The sequence below is a fragment of the Cyrtonyx montezumae genome, unplaced genomic scaffold (genome assembly GCF_038088225.1).
Source record: "Cyrtonyx montezumae isolate F1298 unplaced genomic scaffold, pur_monq_1.0 scaffold_4, whole genome shotgun sequence".
In the NCBI taxonomy this organism is placed as follows: domain Eukaryota; kingdom Metazoa; phylum Chordata; class Aves; order Galliformes; family Odontophoridae; genus Cyrtonyx; species Cyrtonyx montezumae.
Window position 1 is genome coordinate 26,443,751 of NW_027072045.1, and position 18,007 is coordinate 26,461,757.

At 35.0% G+C, this 18,007-nt stretch overlaps 1 protein-coding gene across 1 annotated transcript in view; it reads right to left on the reverse strand.

The window, feature by feature from the left end:
- The window catches only part of CTNNA3 (catenin alpha 3), a 367,000-nt gene that overhangs the window by 74,206 nt on the left and 274,787 nt on the right, over window positions 1–18,007 (reverse strand). The window contains 1 exon segment of the mRNA XM_065746949.1: window positions 13,749–13,946. Within this exon segment, the coding sequence (XP_065603021.1) occupies window positions 13,749–13,946 (198 nt within the window).

The window sequence follows — 18,007 nt, forward strand, 5'->3', positions numbered from 1 at the left end:
AGCTGAGCTGCTATAGGTGCATAAAGACAGCACAGAATGGGATTTAGCATTTGACACCTTACACAGATATAACACAGCGATAATTTATCTTCTGAAATAGTTATCTACTGTTCCATCTCCTAAATAACAGTAGTGCTAGAGCACGAAGTGGTTCAGAAAAGGCTGTTAATGACCAAAATAAAAACAAAGACCTGATCAGGAACAGGACCTTGCAAAGCAGAGAAGCAAGTGATTTTTTGTACCTTGGATCAAACTTTTCGTTCTGTATTGAGCAGTGTTTATGGAATGGAAATTTTGATAACAGAAAGGAGTCATCTCTTTTCACAGTAGAACAGCTTTTGTCACTTACACAACAGTAGCAAAAAAATTCCAGATCTACTTTTGCTTTGTTTTGACATAAATCTATAGACAGAATTTAAACCGAACCACATCATTTTGGAAAAGAAACAACAACAAAAAAGTCTGATGGCACATCAGCCTTCTCTAGACTTTCTCACTGACATCTGTTGAACTTCTAATCAGAAATGTCAGGATTTTTGTTCAAGAACCCTAAATCTCAGGGAGGCCTCAGTTAATTACTGCATTCAAGGAGCACAGCAGCTGCAAGGTTGATTGCACCAACCAACCTAATGCTGACTGATACAGTGTTGCCTAATTTACTCCATGTCACTGTATTCTCTTTGGGACCTAACTACTGACACTCATTATATCTTTTCTTTACAGCAGGGCACTGGGCACATCAATTCAGAAAAAATCTCTAAACTGCAATTGTAAAGAAGGAAAAATAGGAAGAAAAGATCTAATGCTGCCTCGCTCTCAGAAGGACCCTGTGTCTAAAGTGATTAAGATGTTATTTAAGTCAGTAGTAGATACAAAACTGGCACATAAGTTTTCAGGAAAACAATAAACCAAATATGCAGTATTTTGACTAGTGGTTCATATCACTATCTGTCACAGCTTATTTCAGTTTGACTTGCAACATAGACTTGCCAGTGCAATCCCTTTTTTTCTGTAGTTTTCCACAAGCAAACAGGAGGAGAAAAAAAAAAAAGACAAATTTCTTTTATTTTAAGGGGAACAAGTCCAGGAAACAGGGAGACAGTCCATTAGTCCTCTTTGTATGATCCTCAATATTTTTCATAATCCAACCACTGTTCTCTTCAGGTTCTAAAACAGATGGGCAATTTTGTTTGTATTTTAAATTAAGTGGAAAAGAAGAAACACACTGCTGTTTTTCTAATGTGTGCAAAACCATACTTTATGCAATTCATAAAGATAAAATACAAAAATCATAAAAGCCCTCTACCCAAAAATCTGATTTTTATTTCTACCTTTATTTCACAGAGCTCATATAATTTTGAGACACTGCAATGGCAAAAACTGTAAAAATGCTGGTTTAATAAATAACATTTAAGAGTAGAGACTGCATTTTACCAGACTTTGCAAGAATAAATTTGTCTACAGAGAAGCTTTAAGAAGCGAGTGCATACCCCCTCTAGTGTACCAAACATAAAAGGCCCTTAAGCCAGATATATCCCTTCAACAGTAGGCTACATGCAACACTCAGTTACTGAAATTAAAAAAAAAAAAAAAAAAAAAAAAAAAAGAGAGAGAGAATTACGGAAATCCCAGAATTATTGAATCACCAAGACTAGAAAAGACCTCCACAATCATCCAGTCCAACTGTCCATCTATTGCCAATACATCCCCACTAAACCACATCCCTAAGTACAACGATCTAAATGTTTCTTTAACACCTCAGGAACGGTGACTACACCATCTCTCTGGGCAGACCGTTCCAATGCCTACCCAGTTTTTCAGAGAACAAATTTTTCCTGACATCCAACCTGAATCTCCCCTGGCACAACTTGAGGCCAAACCAAGCACAACTTGTGAGCAGTAACTAACAAGTTTTCTGCTCAACTCTGCTAGAAGGATAAAATTTAGAAAGACACACGTGAAGGTGCTTGTGAACCAAAACAAGATCACAGATGACCTCTCTGCTTGACACTCCTGGAAGCCAGAAGACAAGTCTGCCACATTTGTTGCCTTGGGTACTAAGAAATAGCTACAAATAAAATCAACCAAATATTTTACAAATAAATTATTATTTTTCAATTGTGATTAAGATGATTTCCTATCTGTAAGATAAGCTTAAAGAATAAAGGGGGGAAAGAAAAGATTATTGTTTTAGTCGGCCACAACACACAGCTATTTATATTGCAGTTAAACAAAACAATCCTGCCATAAAATCTAGGGACAGACAGAACTGTTTTCTGTGTGCTGAGAAAGGGTTTTGTGTGAAATTAGATTCAAAAATATTTTTAATGAAGCATAAAATGCGTGCAACATATTATAAAGCATGTAAAAATGTAAGGAAAAATATATTATCCTTCTAATATTTATATAATTTTTTTAAATAATAAAGCACCATTCTTAGTCAACTGTATTAATTCAGTGAAAATACAGTGGTTCCAGAATTCATACAGTTTGTTTTCTGCATTGTAAGATGCTTTACCTTGCAGTAAATTCAGCCTTCAAACAAAATCTAATCACACTTGTACACTTCGTACGAAGTGTTGATGCATTGTGATGATCGTGTGAAATGCACTGTGAAGTCAGAACGTGCTGCTGTAATTTTAGAAGCTGAGCACATGCAGATGGGCCACTTTCCCAACATTCTAACCACGCTGACAATAACTTGGTCATCGAAATACTAATAGCAGACAACAATCAAAACACTTCCTTTTGAAATGCTGCCATTTATTTTGGTAGCTAACTAGAAATAATGTCTTTTTAGAAATCTGGTCCCCTTGGGTATACAGTATGATCCTACAAAACCTGGAAATAATTGAATTAGCCTAAAGGGATGCTTTCACACAAAATTCCCAACATCCTTTGGCACAAAGAAAAAAATATTACAAAATATATCAACAAACGTAAGAAATGAACTCTGTGTTTTCTGCAGAATCAGATTCTTTGTTCTTCAGATATACATTAGTAAGCAACAGTAACACAAAGACAAAACTGCCTTTGCCAAAGCACGCTTGGGGAAACAAGGTCTCTATTTTCTTAGTACAATGTCTATTAAGACAGAATAACTGCAATAATTTCATAAAGAATAACTGCACTTCATGGAAGACTGAGGACATTTAAAAGGCAACAGAAGTAAAATAACTTATTACACTAAAACCAGAAGCTCTTAATTACAGTAAAAGACCAACGAACATGCCTTAAGGTTATCCTCAAGACTTTTTTTTTTCCTAAGTATTACCAGAAAAATATTGTGTCTAAACTTAACATTAAAAGCAAATCTCAAAATGATTCAGAAAACACTGCTTCATGACAAACTCTGTGCATCTAATTCCTGTCTCCAGCACCCTACTGTACTGTGCACTTTTTGGTTCTTAATAACGAATGCTGGTAAACTCAGTAAACAGAACCAGGGTAAGGCTTTTGAGATATAATCCAGCATAGCTATGGCAATCATTCCACTGATTTCAGTGCATTTGAAATTAGGTCTTCAAGGCTGAACCTGTAGTGTCAGCAGCTCTACAAAAGCTTTCAAAACACAATATGAGTAGAAACATTTTAAACAAAAATTGTTGAAGGAATGTTGGCATATGTAGCAAGTATGTTCAGTTACAATAAGTAACCTCTTGAAAGACAGAACCCTATTAGTTGTAGAAATTGAATTTCCACTGGGTAAGCTTGGTGGTGCTCTATGTAAATACAAAACAAACCAAAAACCTCAGGTAGTTCTGCCTAGATTGTTACCATGAGATGTGAAATACCAAACCAATTGAAGATCATCAGTGATCTGCCTCACGATCAAAGCAAGGATAAAACTGAACTGAGTGTTAGTTGTGCTGGACCTTGTCCAGTATGACTTTGATCTCTGATCAAAGTCTGAGCAACATTTCAGAAAGATCTGACATATTTGGATAAAACCAGCCTGTGTCTTTATGTTAAACTGATTTAGCTGTATTTACTGCAAGCACTGGGAATATTTTACACCCTGTTTGTATATCTCCTACAGATAAAACCAAATGGGAAAATTTCTAAGAATTTTCAAGCAGAATTTTAAATATCTAGAAGCCCAAAAATCAAGAATAGATAACAGAATAAGCAAATGATCTGATACACTAAAGCCCCAAATCACACAGAACTGACGTGGAACAATGAAACAATCATTAAAATGCCTCAACAGTCATAGCTTTCTTAAACAAAAATGGAGAGAATGTGAAGATGGAAAAGCAGTAGCATGGGTTACTATAAACAGTAAAGGACATAACGGCTGAATATTGAACTAAGAATTCTACTTGTACCTGTTCAACTTGTCCCATCTCTCAATTCTTAATTGAGAGGTAGAAAAGAATTGGAAGCAAGAAACTAAATAAGACACCTGCACTCAGTATATCCACAGTAACTGCATCTGTCAGCACGTTTTGTCCCAGAATAGAAACCTTGCCTTGATCAATCAGCTACCAATGGCATTAAGAACACTACTTCAGTATTTACCTGAAACTTCTTAACTACTACCTAATTAAATAAGAAAGAAGAAATTATTTAGAAAAGGAAGCTCAGTACAAAAAATAAAATAATAAATAAATAAAAATAAAACTAGAGGAACAGTGAAAATGATTATTTGTAATATGTACGGACTGTATTCACAATTGTGGTGAAATTGCAAAGGACTGTTGACAGATCAGGAAGGGATTGTCAGACTTCCTGCTACTTTCAGTTCTACCTATGAAGTACAGGAAGGACGAAAAACTTCCAGAAAGTTTTTTATTCTTTACACGTAGTTTAGAGCTTACAGACAACGACTACAAGAATACTTCTTCCTAACCAACAATTCAGGGGGAGTAACTTTAATACAAGATTCAGGATAGAACTCATGATTCAACCATGTCAGTTAGCAACTCTAAGCACTCCCACTCGTGAACAATGGTTAGAAATATACTGCACTGAGCAAAACTAACACTGTTCCTGAAATTATCAGGATATAAACTTCAAAAGTGTTCTTAGTGTATAGGTACATACTTAACCATATTTGTCTCATGAAATGATGCACAAATAGGTTAAAAAAAAAGAAAGTTCAAAGATGACTATGCTGTTCAGAAGAAATATGGTACACTGCTGAAAATCTTATGACTAGCTCTCAAAAAAACAAACAAAAAATACAACAGTTTTCAAAGACTGTAGAGCAAATACACTACAGCGGTACCAATAGGCTTTAAAGGTTTATCTGTAAATTCACCAATGTACCAGATTAAATCACAGAAATTGATTACATCCATTTGCAATGTTTTTATGTTTCGGATCCCTTCTTCTGCTACAGGACACTTCATGTAAGATACCCATATTAGCATTTTAGAGACTAGCAGATTCAAAATGAAGTATATGCAACCATTCTAAATTAAAAATAAAGAAATAAATATAAAAATAAAAACAAAAACAACCTTCTAAAATAAGAACACTAGAAATTTTTAACAGTAAGCAAGACAAGTAACTAAGTAAGTAACTAAGAGAGTAATGTGTTTCTGGCAATCTGAGATTGCTACCAGAGTATGAACACACCCTTTAAAAACATTTAATTACACAGAAAGGGAGAACCTTATCCTATTGTACTTAAGTATCTATTTAAACAACCAACCATCCAACTATAGTCTTTGCATCAACACTTAGAAGAAGGAAAGTCTCCTGTGCTCTAAAGCTGGTTCTGGGCCGCACAGAATCAAAGACAGTTTTGGCTCATAGCTACACAGTATCAGCCATCCTCAAAACTCATCCAGTTATCATCCCTCTCACTGCATTTAACAACTGAGTGGTCATGAAAAGCAATTGACAGACACCTGTTATCTGAACTGCAGAGAGTAAATGAGAACAGGGCTTCCAGTGGTCCACTCAGAGCACTCAGTAGTTAACTTTCACGGGTAATTTAAGGTAACAGGGCTTTGCTTGGCAAACTGATATAGGAAGGAGCATGCAACCAGCCAGCTGCTCTGACAGTATCTGATTTCTCCATTGCCTTCTTCCATATTGCCAAGTCCTTTCCCACAATATGCAGAATCAACACAGAAAAGGCAATAAAAGCTAATGCAGATTTCTGTCACTTGTTTCAGATGCCACATGCACCTCCATGTAAGAATAAAGTAGTTAGAAAAACACTTAACAGTCTCATACAAGAAACACTAATTTGCAACTTAACTTCCAAAAAAAAGTTATGAAATTGCTTCAGATAAAAAAGAACAAGCTCTTGAAAGACTGATGGCTTCTTCCAAGCATTTTTGTTGCTTAGGAGGAGCCAGACTGCTCACCACTAGCTGTTAAGCTCTGGCTATTCCTTATGAAAAAAATGACTGCTGCTTCATATTGCTTTGGAATGGTACCAGAAGGTTTCAGTAATTAATACTTTGCCACAGTGTACAAGATACACACCTTCTAATCTTCCAACTAAAGCTATCTACCTTTTAATTTTTAGTTCCTGTCAGCAATCCTAAAGCAGCATGAGTTACAGACAGTTGTATATTTCTGCATGAACTACATGCCAAACCCTCAAAAAGTGATGGATATATTATTGCACTTTATCTGCCGTATGAAATTTCAAGTTAAGAGTATTTCTGAAATAATTCACTGGATCGTCTATCTGCAGTTGGTCAACAGTGCTGGGTAAAACTGAGGAGATTATTCTCATTAATTTCAAGCCAAAACAAAGCACATGGCAGATCAGACTTTGTACACTATAGGCAGTGGTGGAATTTGGATAGAGAACACTTCTGATCCCTACGAAGAAGCCCTGTTTATCACAGAATCACAGAAAGGCTTGGGTTGGAAGGGACCTTAAGGGAAATCCAATTCTAAGCCCTCTTTAGAGCCAGGGATGCCACTCACCAGGTCAGGTTGCCCAGAGCTCCATCCAACCTGGTCTTCAATGCCTCTATGGATGGGGCATCAACAATTTCTCTGGGCAGCCTGTGCCAACGCCTCACCACTATTATAGAAAGAATTTCCTCCTAATATCATCTACATCTCCCCTCTTTAAGTTTATAATGATAGGATAACTGGGAATAATTTTCTGCTTGAGTAAAATGTTTGTCTGACTCCTGTTTAAAAGCTCCCATTCAGTGATGGGATGCCTCAGTCAACCTTCTCTTCTCCGGGCTAAACAAGCCTAGCTGCTTCAGCCTGTCTACATAGGAGAGGTGTTCTAGCCCCCTGGTCATCTCTCTGTGGCCTCCCCTGGACCCACTTCAACTGCTTGACATCTTTGAAGACTTTTTTTAGACACGTTTATGTCATCTTATATTGTCATATCAAGAAGATGAGCAGAAGTACATAATTTATAATTTCAGTAAGAATCAATTCTTCTATGTTAGCAGTTTATAATCCATACAGAAAGAGTTAAGCATAAATAAATCATTGTGAATTATGCATATGCTCACCTCAACAAGTTCTGCTACATCATTCCCAAATCCAACACATTACACTTACTAAGGAAAAAAGCCTGTAATAGTTGAAGGTATGTTTGCCAGAAAGGAATCTGTGTGCAACACTGGCCATCTTATTTACAGCAGGTTTCTGAATGGTTAATGATGGAAAAGTACTAAATGAGCATACTTTTAAATCACTCAAGAATGTGCAATAACAATTGTATCAGGGTTTGTACATGTCAGACAATGATGAAAAACACTGAGTACAGTAGAGGGAAAACACTGCCACAGGGACTCTGGAAAATATATTCACAAAAATTACCCAAAAAGTTACAGAGATGCAAGTGAAAGCCAGACTACACAACTGCAAATACATTGAAAGGTATGGATGAAATCTATTTACACATTGGAAAATGACAAGCCACTTTTTAAGTAGCCCCAGGCAAAGAGAAGCAGTGAAGAATTTATCATACTGCACGTGCTGCACATATAAAGGCAGTTCCATGGGGAGAGGTGGGGGAACCACAAAAATTGTACCCCAAAACAAAGTTGGATGCAAATTTATTACACTAATTCTAAGAGGGGAGAACACTTAATGCACATTATTTTAAACATCTTCGTTACCCCCATAGGGGTAAGCAGATTTTTCTATGGACTGGAGGAAATTAAAAAAAGTCAACAGCGCTGTTCCCAATCTAAGGAAAGTTTATGCAAGTATTCTCTGCTCCAGAATCAGATTGAAAGTGCATGGTATACTCCCTTCTTCTCAGTAAATTAGATAACACATTAAGTACAAGAGCATTTTTAAGGCAGCAGATGAGGACTTATGGGCACCTCAACTCCTATGTGCTGTTTATAATAAATATATATGTATATATTGTTATTAAAATGTATCATCATTAAAATGAAGAAAGTACACTTTTAAGCTACAGGAAATGAAAGTAAGACTAGCAATAAAATGTGGCACTATGTTCAGAGTCATATACTGATTACAAGTAGCACAAAAAAAATTGTGACGGTATTTCTTTCTTTTCTTCAGAATATTCTTAACAAACCTGACAAAGAAATCTGACAGTTCTTACAGCCATTATTTTTAACAGATTTGAAAGGATTAGAATAAGGCTTTCCTTAAAAAAATCTTGCTGCAGACTTAAATGAATGGAGGTTATTGACTACAAAAGAGCAATGGATACAAAAATGAAGGGTTATTGCCTTAGTTAGTCTTAGAATCATCTTATATTTAAATTTATATATATATATATATATATATATATATATATATATATAGGCTAAGTCATGCAAAAATCTACACACCTGTAACATTGGTGTGGGGAATGTTACCCTACAACTCTCTTCTTAATTCTTATGGCTATTCTGTTAGATTTTACAATATTTCTCAGATGAATATGGTTTTTAGTATTTTTTTCTTGTCTGAGTTCTACACCAATTCCATAAGCTTGCACACTCAAGCCTCACTTCAGGTTTTTGGTTTTCTTTTTTTGTTCTTGTTTTTAATCTATTTTCTTTTTTCTCATTCACTTCCAAAGAGATGATTCAGTCCTACTTAGCAGTCCAAGTTTCACAAGTGAGGGTAAAAATCTTTAAATACTAAACAGAGATGAACAACAAAGCACAATATTATCTTTACATCTCATTCCGGGGGTAATGAATAATCAGTGAAAAATGATTCTTCTTTTAAAATACTTCTTTATATTTTACAGTTTAAATGCTATTTAAATTACGGAAAATGAGAGAGGCTTCAACTAATTTTAGCCACCTCAAAGTAAGTCATCCAGAATAAGATCAGTCAAATTGGTACCTTTTACACATCAAGAGATAGGGACCTTCAGAAGAGCTGATTCATCATATGTAATCTGCTGATGTGTTTTTAAGCAACTTGAGGAAGTCTCTGGAGATGCTTCTCCATTTGTGGTAAGGTGGCATGACAAAACAGAATGAAATAATGGATGGGCTGGTGTCTTTCGGTTAAGGTAGAGTAACATTTTTTAATTGGGTAAAAATAACAGTCTCTCCTACAAATGATTCTGACAAGCAGACAAGAGAAGCTGCCAGTTACTTAAGGTAAGCTGGTGCTAATAGCCTGGAAGCCACATTTGAAAAAAAAATAATCAAATGAACTATCTAAGAAAACGCAAAATTACTAGCTTGTGCACATAAGCATGCAAGACATGGAGACAGATATAAGGAAGATCTGATCAAATAACACTGATACCTTTTCTTTCTAAGATAAATGATATTTTTTCCTGGAGAAAAGTAATGCAGTAGATTAAATCCACCAGGCGGAATCATTTAATATAGTGCCACATCAAGAAAGCCCTGTTTTGGCTGGAGAAAATCAGCTAAGTACAGAGGCTGTATGAGTGATCACTGAGAAAGTGAGAGGAGACTGCAAGGTAGACAAAATATCAATCTTGGGGCCAAGATGTAAAATATAAATACAGTCTTTAGTGACACTGGCAAACAATATGATGCAAAAACTACCAACAGAGCAGTGAAACTGGGTCAGGAAGAATGGAATGAATTTTGGGACAAAACTGCAGAAAAATTAAGCGTTTTTCATTTCAAAATTACTTCTCTACATATTCCTCAAGTTACAAATCATCCACAAGTGAATTACACAAGGTATTTCATAATTCTGGTTGTAATAACCTATGGAAAATGGGCCACTCAGCAACCTATGGAAAATGGGCCACTCAAGTCCCTCAGCACTAGCGGCATAAAAACAAGTGGACTCACAGCTCCAGTAATTCAGAGCATGACACTTCCCCTAGCTCCTTTAGACAGAGTATTTCTCTTTACTCTTTTCCTTTTTTTCAGAAGAATCTTGGATCCAAATAACGAGAAGACTTTATAAATGTATAAATATATACACATACATATATAAAGAGTAGGCGTGTACACATCATTACACTTTGCAATGAAAGAAAGCTGAAGACAATTCTTTGAGAAAAAATACAAGCCTTTTTACTATATTGTCAGTTAGATGCCTTATAATAAATTGTTTATTATTAATTATTTATTACTATCTGGAAGGTAGTAAAAGGAATACACTGAATATTTTAAACAATGCTATTCCTCTAGCTCTGAAATGGAAATAACCTATGTTTTTATAATCAGTCTTCCTTAAAAGTTTCATTTTGCCTTCAAGCAACAGTACACAAATCCTATCAAAGTGCAAGAACCTGCATATTTCAATCTAATCCACTGTGCCAGCAATTAGGAATGATGGAGTGGCACCAATATTAACACTTTCAGTGTTAAACATATCAGAATGCAGCCTGCATCTCTACCACCTTTGCATTTGCAAAATTGAGATAGGAAATACTTGTTTAAACTACTGCCTGCATTAAGGATGTAGACACATGGCTGAACACTCTTTTCTCCAACAGTCAGTGAAAGTTCAATATTTACACTGGAGCATGCATTTCCAGAGTGCAATACTCAATGCTCATTTCCAACATCTGGAGTGAGGAGTGTTGAAATGTTCTGTTGCTTTCTATCCTACCCACATGCTCTCATGTCCTTCCCACCAAAACCTGAGAGCAAAATGGGTGTCATAAAACCAGACACAATCTGTCTCATTTTGATGTAGAACTAGGGTGTAGTCAGAACACTTGTTCAAACCAGGAGCTTGAACTGCTCAGTCCTGCACCCTAAATTTAGCTGTTGCCATGCAAACTTACATAAGGACTTTGAACAAACAGGGGCAGTCCAAATGAACTAACCTCACCATTAAGTTACTGTATTGGCTTCCTGCATTCTTCTGACCCAGTTCTTTTTAAACTGATCTTACAGACAACGGTTCCCTTCAAACTGTGACCCTGATGTATGTCTAGAATAGGTACACCCAGTGAAGTGAATTAAGCAGTCATGTTCTACAACAAGTGTTTATAACCATGTAGCTGTAACATCATAATGCATGTAAAGTTTGTAACTCAAGTCTGCAAAGACAACTTTTATTCTGGTATTACCAAACTTATAGTACTGGACTCTAACTTAACCAGTATTCTACAGGGTTTTATTGTTAGACTGACTGGGCTTCTCTTGGATCGTAAGAGGGCACAAAACAGACAAGCACACAAAAGCATTCAAAAAGCAGACACTCCATTATAAGGTGCTTTAAGGTCTATTTGGCTGTTAAAAACAACTGGTATCTGAACAGAATTATACAACTTGAGGCAGGAACCTAAGCATCAGCTTTTAACACTCACTGTAAACCTATTACAATGGAATTTGGGGAACAGGTAACTTTGTCACTTCAAATATACGCAGTGTGTTCTAAAAGATCAGACAGATTCAATCAGATTCTTCTGCTTTCATGTGCATTTTTGTTCCTTTGCAATTTCTAGGCACTACACTATTATTCCACAATTCTATTTTTACTAACTGTACACTGCCATAATTTCTCTACAGTAGCATACTACCTTTTCATTACCCATAAAGGATGCACTTCACTGTCATGAGTTACTCATGCAAGCAAACTAACTTAACAGGCTGAAAAAAATACAAAGTTCTCTCCTAGAGAAATCTCACTTTGCTACCAGCAAGCTCCTGAAAGACCTGGCAAGAAACTGTTAAACTTATCGAAAATGCAACTGAACTGCAGCCCTCGTATTTCAAAAAAGTATAAAAATAAAACCAACCCAAAATCCTCACATTATTTGATATTTTTCATAGCAGATCATATAAGTAAAGGGTAAAAATGAAAAACACACATTCCTTTCTACAACTGCCACTGAGTAATCTAACATTTAACTTTTAGGTTTGAAGACATTTCTGCAAATGACACCATGCTTGACATCCCTTGACACAGTCAGACATTCCAACCAAAACCAGTTTGATGTCTGTCACAGCAATGCAACAGAATAGAAGTCAGTACCAACTCCTAATGTGTTCAATGTGTTTTGTCATGCTCAGCTTTTACACGGGAATCAAAACTACATTTTTGTGTAATAGCAGCTTCCCTCATTATGTGGTACAGTACTTACAGAAGTTATGAAAGCAGAATGTCATGCCTAGTTCCAGATTTTCTCATCAAATGGTCAAAAAAGGAGATGAAACCAGGCAAATCTATTCCAAAATATTTCCACTGTTTCATCTCTTTTGTATCTTTGGTTCTGTCCTAGATCTATTTCAACTCATCATGAAAGAGCTCAAATTTCCTGTCTTTCCTGGAGGTAAAATAATTATCAATCAAACATAACACACTAGAAACCTGTTTAGATTGACAGAGGATTTAGACCTCTGAATTCATGAAGGTGAATCCTATATTCTAGAGATGTACATATTTGCCAGAAAACTTTTTAATGGAATTTTAATGGCAATAACTGCCCCACTATTAGACTTCGAACTAAAGAAAACTAGGACTTGAACATATAGATTTTTTGATTGAGTATACACACTATAAAAGGCCAAAGACTTAGTGTTCAAATACACAAATAGCATTAATACCAATCCCATTTACACCCACATAGCCTCATGGCTTTGAAATGCCCTTTGAAGGCTAAGCAGAAAAACCATTAATTAGAAATGGCTGACAGTTCCTCTTATTTTCTCCTTGAGAGAAATTGCATTTCAGTCTGGCTGGACGGACTTTCACAAGAAGCAGCATATATACAGACACAATTGATATATATTCCATCTCTCCTGATCTTCCTCCAGCCCTTGAATCATATTCAGACTTACTCTGTTTACATGAACACCAGAAATCATTTATAGACTAGGGCATTTACATCCGTGCCTCCAATATGGAGATGCTTCAGTGAAGAATATTCTCTTTTAAATATCATGAAAAAGGAAATGGACTGTACTAAACATTTTACACAGTTCTGCATTTGCATAGCAAATCTGAAAGTATCTGATGATGTTTAATCACTATTAAAAAATCCTTAAGATGGTAGTTTTACACAAATACACAAACACTCCTTTCCCTGTGATTTTGCTGTTCATCTATTTAAAACAGAAGCAGCGAGGCCAGTAAAACACATCTGTCTCATCAGTTACGTTTCCAAACATTGCTGAGTATGTTTATGAAAAATCTCTAGTGAAGATCTTCCAAACATTAAAACCCTTATATAAAAGATAATTTTACTTTTTAAAAACTATTTTCAAACTGTTTGATATCATCACAACTGGCTGGTATTCCGAAAGGAGATAACACACCACACAAGCAAACATCAGTGCATAATTAATGCTTAGATTAGAAAATCACAGAGTTTCTTTTAAATATGGCATATAAAAGAATGTTTATATTACATCAGAAATTGGGAACAGTTTAGAAATGAGACTTACCATTCTTGGTTAAATAATGAACGTTCTTCATCACTCCTTCAGTGTAAGCCCCGGCTCAATTTTCCATCTCACCCGAAACAATATGAGCTACTCTTGAAGCACGACCTCGGATCGCACCTGCTGCACGATCTAAATTGTCAGCATTTTGCTCTCTCAATGCGATGATACACTTGTTTACATCCTCAAGAATATGGCTTTCTGCAAATAAAACAACATTCATTTTTAGATTGCATGTCTTTTATACCATCAGGCACATTCTAGACTTTGAATTGTATTTTCTTTTTCTTTCCAATTGAAATACCTAACACAAGCTTGAATAACAAGCTTAAAACATGACATCTAAACTGAACAGTCTGTGAAATCCTTAAACAATCTAATGATTCATTGAAATTGAACACACTCTCATACTATCCTATGGACAACAACAATAAAATACTCAGTTATAAAGCATTAGAACACATCAAATTCATAAAATCTTATACTATTCATGCATATTTTTTAGCATGAATTGAAATCTGATTGTGTACTATTAAGACCCTCTTAAAGCTCTGGTGACAAAAGGTTCTAGAAGATGAATCTTTGACAAAAAATAATTATCCCAACAACTAAGTTCTTTTAAACCTGCTTGTTAGGATCTTTATGCTAAATCTTATGTTAGTAGAGAAATATTTTTGGGTATTATTAAAATTCCATCATCATATGTTAGATTGACACAATATGTTACCTTATTATAAAATGCTTGTTGTTCATTTGCTGTAACAGGTAGTAGTAAATTTTTATACTGATATTTCTTGTGATATTTACTGTATTACTATGAACATTTTACAATCCTAATGTACAAACATGCTCCTCAATGAACATAATCAGTTATTAACATATACAATCACTGGCCTGCTTGTTCAATTACATTATTTCTTTAAGAGCTCTTGCCTCACATTACCTTCTCTTTAGTCAACACTGTCATTCCACTGATGACAGGATTTCTCTTTTCATTCCTACAAAATTCTCTCATTAGAATTCATTATCACTTTACAAACATAAAGCTACATTGAAAAAATGAAGAAATTTATTTCTCTTCATCTTCTGTACACTGTGGCAACTGGTTTATTGCCAATTCAATCTAAATGATTTGCCACAGAATAGCTATGAGCTATTAACTTTTACCTTACTAATCAGAATACATACAGATTACAGTCACTTTCCTCCTGTGCAAATGCATATACATTGAACATACTATGCTCCTAATACAAAACTAAATGTGCATTTTGAGAAGAGTCAGGGAGATAACCTATGTCAAATATATGCACAACACAGAACTTAGGAAAGTCACAAAATCCTTTAGATGTCAGTTCCTGTATGAGACACTAGAGGAGTTAAAGATGATGTTCCTAGTCAAAAGCTTACAGGAAAAAATAAAATCCACAAAATAGCCCTACAAAAGGGATTAAAGATGCAGTAAAACATAACTAATTTGCATGTATACATATAAATATAACAGAAATCACTATCCTCTGAATATAAAGATATTTAATATTTACAGAGCTTCCTCAGCATTTGATTACGTAAAATAAACTTGCAAATGGGAGCTGAAGAAGTATTAGTTACATAGTTAAGCAACAGTGCCTTTGCTAGGGATAGGGGTTGAAGCAAGCTGATTCCAGCTTCCTTAGAGATCAAACATTTCCATCTGGCAATCACCTCCTACAGAGACATTTTGGAACTGCAAAGCTGTTTTTGCTGTGTCCCTTTTGACTTTTTTTTTGTAATGGATTTAGTTGCCATATGTTGAGACAAACTCAAATGGAGCTTTCTGACACACTTTCACTTTGAGAACTGCAGAATGTTCAAAAGGGATACTTATCTTGAACTTTGCTATTTTATTAGTAGCCTTTGCTATTTTATTATATTTTTATTATATAAAAATTATATTTTTTATTATATAAAAAAATAGTCTTTGCTATTTTATTCAGTTCCACATGATATAATGACCTGACAGAAAGGAGTTTGATGACAATATATATCGACCAGAAAAATTTTTAGAATACATATAAATACAACATATTCTAAGATTTTCAAGTCACCCGTGCATAACATGAGCACTCTAAAATGAACAAAAATTTGGCCGAAGCTGAACTATGAAATAGCTGCTTACAAGCTGATAGAAGCAACTAGTGGGTTCACACAGCTAGAAACAAAAATGCAGATTAATTCAGAAGGGTGCCAAGCAAATAATGTTGTTTATATTTGAAAAGTTATACAACTCCTTTTTCTAGAAGAGCTTACAGTCTTTGTGAACATCAACTTTTCCAATGGCAACACTACATTTATATTTCTGATCAACAGATCAGTTTTTTCATACACAAATATGTAGTAATGGGGAGGGGAAAAAAAAAGAACATCAGCAGGAAGGATGATAGATGAAGGAAAAAAGGTACTAAAATAAAAAATAAACCATTAAAATAAGAAAAGCAGACCATAAAACCAAAGTGTAACAGACCTGAGGAGGAATTCTGATCAAGTTGGAGAACATCGTCAGGAGCATCATGAGTTACAGAGAGAACAGAGGTTTATAGTACACTACAGTTCCAGTTTGTAACAGCAGTATTGAAGGGTATATTCTACTTTTAGAGGAAGAACAAACTAATCTATACGTAAAACTAAGTATACAATATGAAGGGTAAAACCACAAAATATAAACAGAATATTTGTGGATTTAAAGCTTAAACACTTCAAAGCTTCTGTATTAGTTTTGTTATCGAATTTCCTTTTCTTCATAAACCTAAAATCTGCTGTCTCTTAGAGACTATTGTATAACAACGTTAGAAACACAAGACGGGAAATGATTAGTTATGCTGCATCTTCAAAAGCACCACTGTGAAATTTCTCTTGCATTAAATCATTATATAATTCATAATATATGATAATTGTAAATTCAAATGATTACAATTTTGTATTATCAGCACTGAATTATATTTTACTTTACAAAACAAATAGCTAAACTATGGTAACAAACACACAAAACATACCACCAGGTAATCTTGAATTACAAACTGTGTCTTGCATGTGTATCTTGGGATTCTGTCTCCAACAAAGTTACAAACTCTGTTTCAGTTTATGAAACTGCTACAACACAAAATGCTTCCGTGAATATGAAACAAACAGACCAAACCCATTCAGAACACGTCCCCAGTCTTTAAGGTCAGTATAAAAAGGAAAGTTTAACTGCTGTAACTTTGTCAGCCCTGACTGTTCTATCTGTGCATATTCTTAATGACTCTGTTGGGTCTCGAAGAAAAGATGGGAAGTAATGCATACTTGGCTGAAAGGCCTAAGCCATAAAATTGGAAGTATGAATGTAGTAAATGATAGTTTAACCCAACAAAAAGAACCTAATATTTTACCCACTGCTGCCATGAGAAAATAGCAAGCAAAGATACTTTAATACAAGAAGTAAAATTTAGTTCAGGCCACTCCCATTCATACTGTATTCGAACAAAATCAAGGCCATTTCTTTTAATAACCACCTCTTTCCTACACACAGACAGAAGTCCAGAGAAAACACTATGACTTCATCGGGAATCTTATTAAACAAATTTTCTTGGCACTTCAATTTCTTTTCAAAGTTTTAACAGAGTATCTACATTCTACAAGACGGATGGTGTCTTTAGTCACTGTTCAAATGAGATCACCAGTCACCACCTAAATTTGCAAGCTCCTGGCAACTCCAATGAAAGAATTGAAAATAGAAGAATTACTCAGAAAAAGGAAAAACAATGCACTCTCTTCTCCGATCGTGTTGACTAAATATATTCTACCTGCTAAACTTAAGAAATTAAATGATATTTTGTAATATTATTTGTCACTAATCTAGTCATCAACACTGTCATTCTGTATTAGACCAAAAGCCATACTGAGAAACATGCTGCAGAAGTCAAACTTTTACTCATTAAATGAATGCATAAACCTTACTTTTAGACACATACAACTGAATCAACAAATGTAAATAAATGTAAATCGTAACATACATTAAAAAAAATAAATAAATAAAGGGGAGAAGGTAGTTCTAGGTAGTTTCCAGAGGTATTCACCTAAATTCCTGAGAAAACAAAGGAAAAAATCTTATGCGAGGCATTTCCAGGCCAGTGAAGGACAGAAGATGATTAGGAACAAACAGTACTGACTTATGAAGGGCAATCTGAGCATGACTGAACTGACTACACTCAATGATGGAACATGAAGATGAATGTGGGCAGACATGA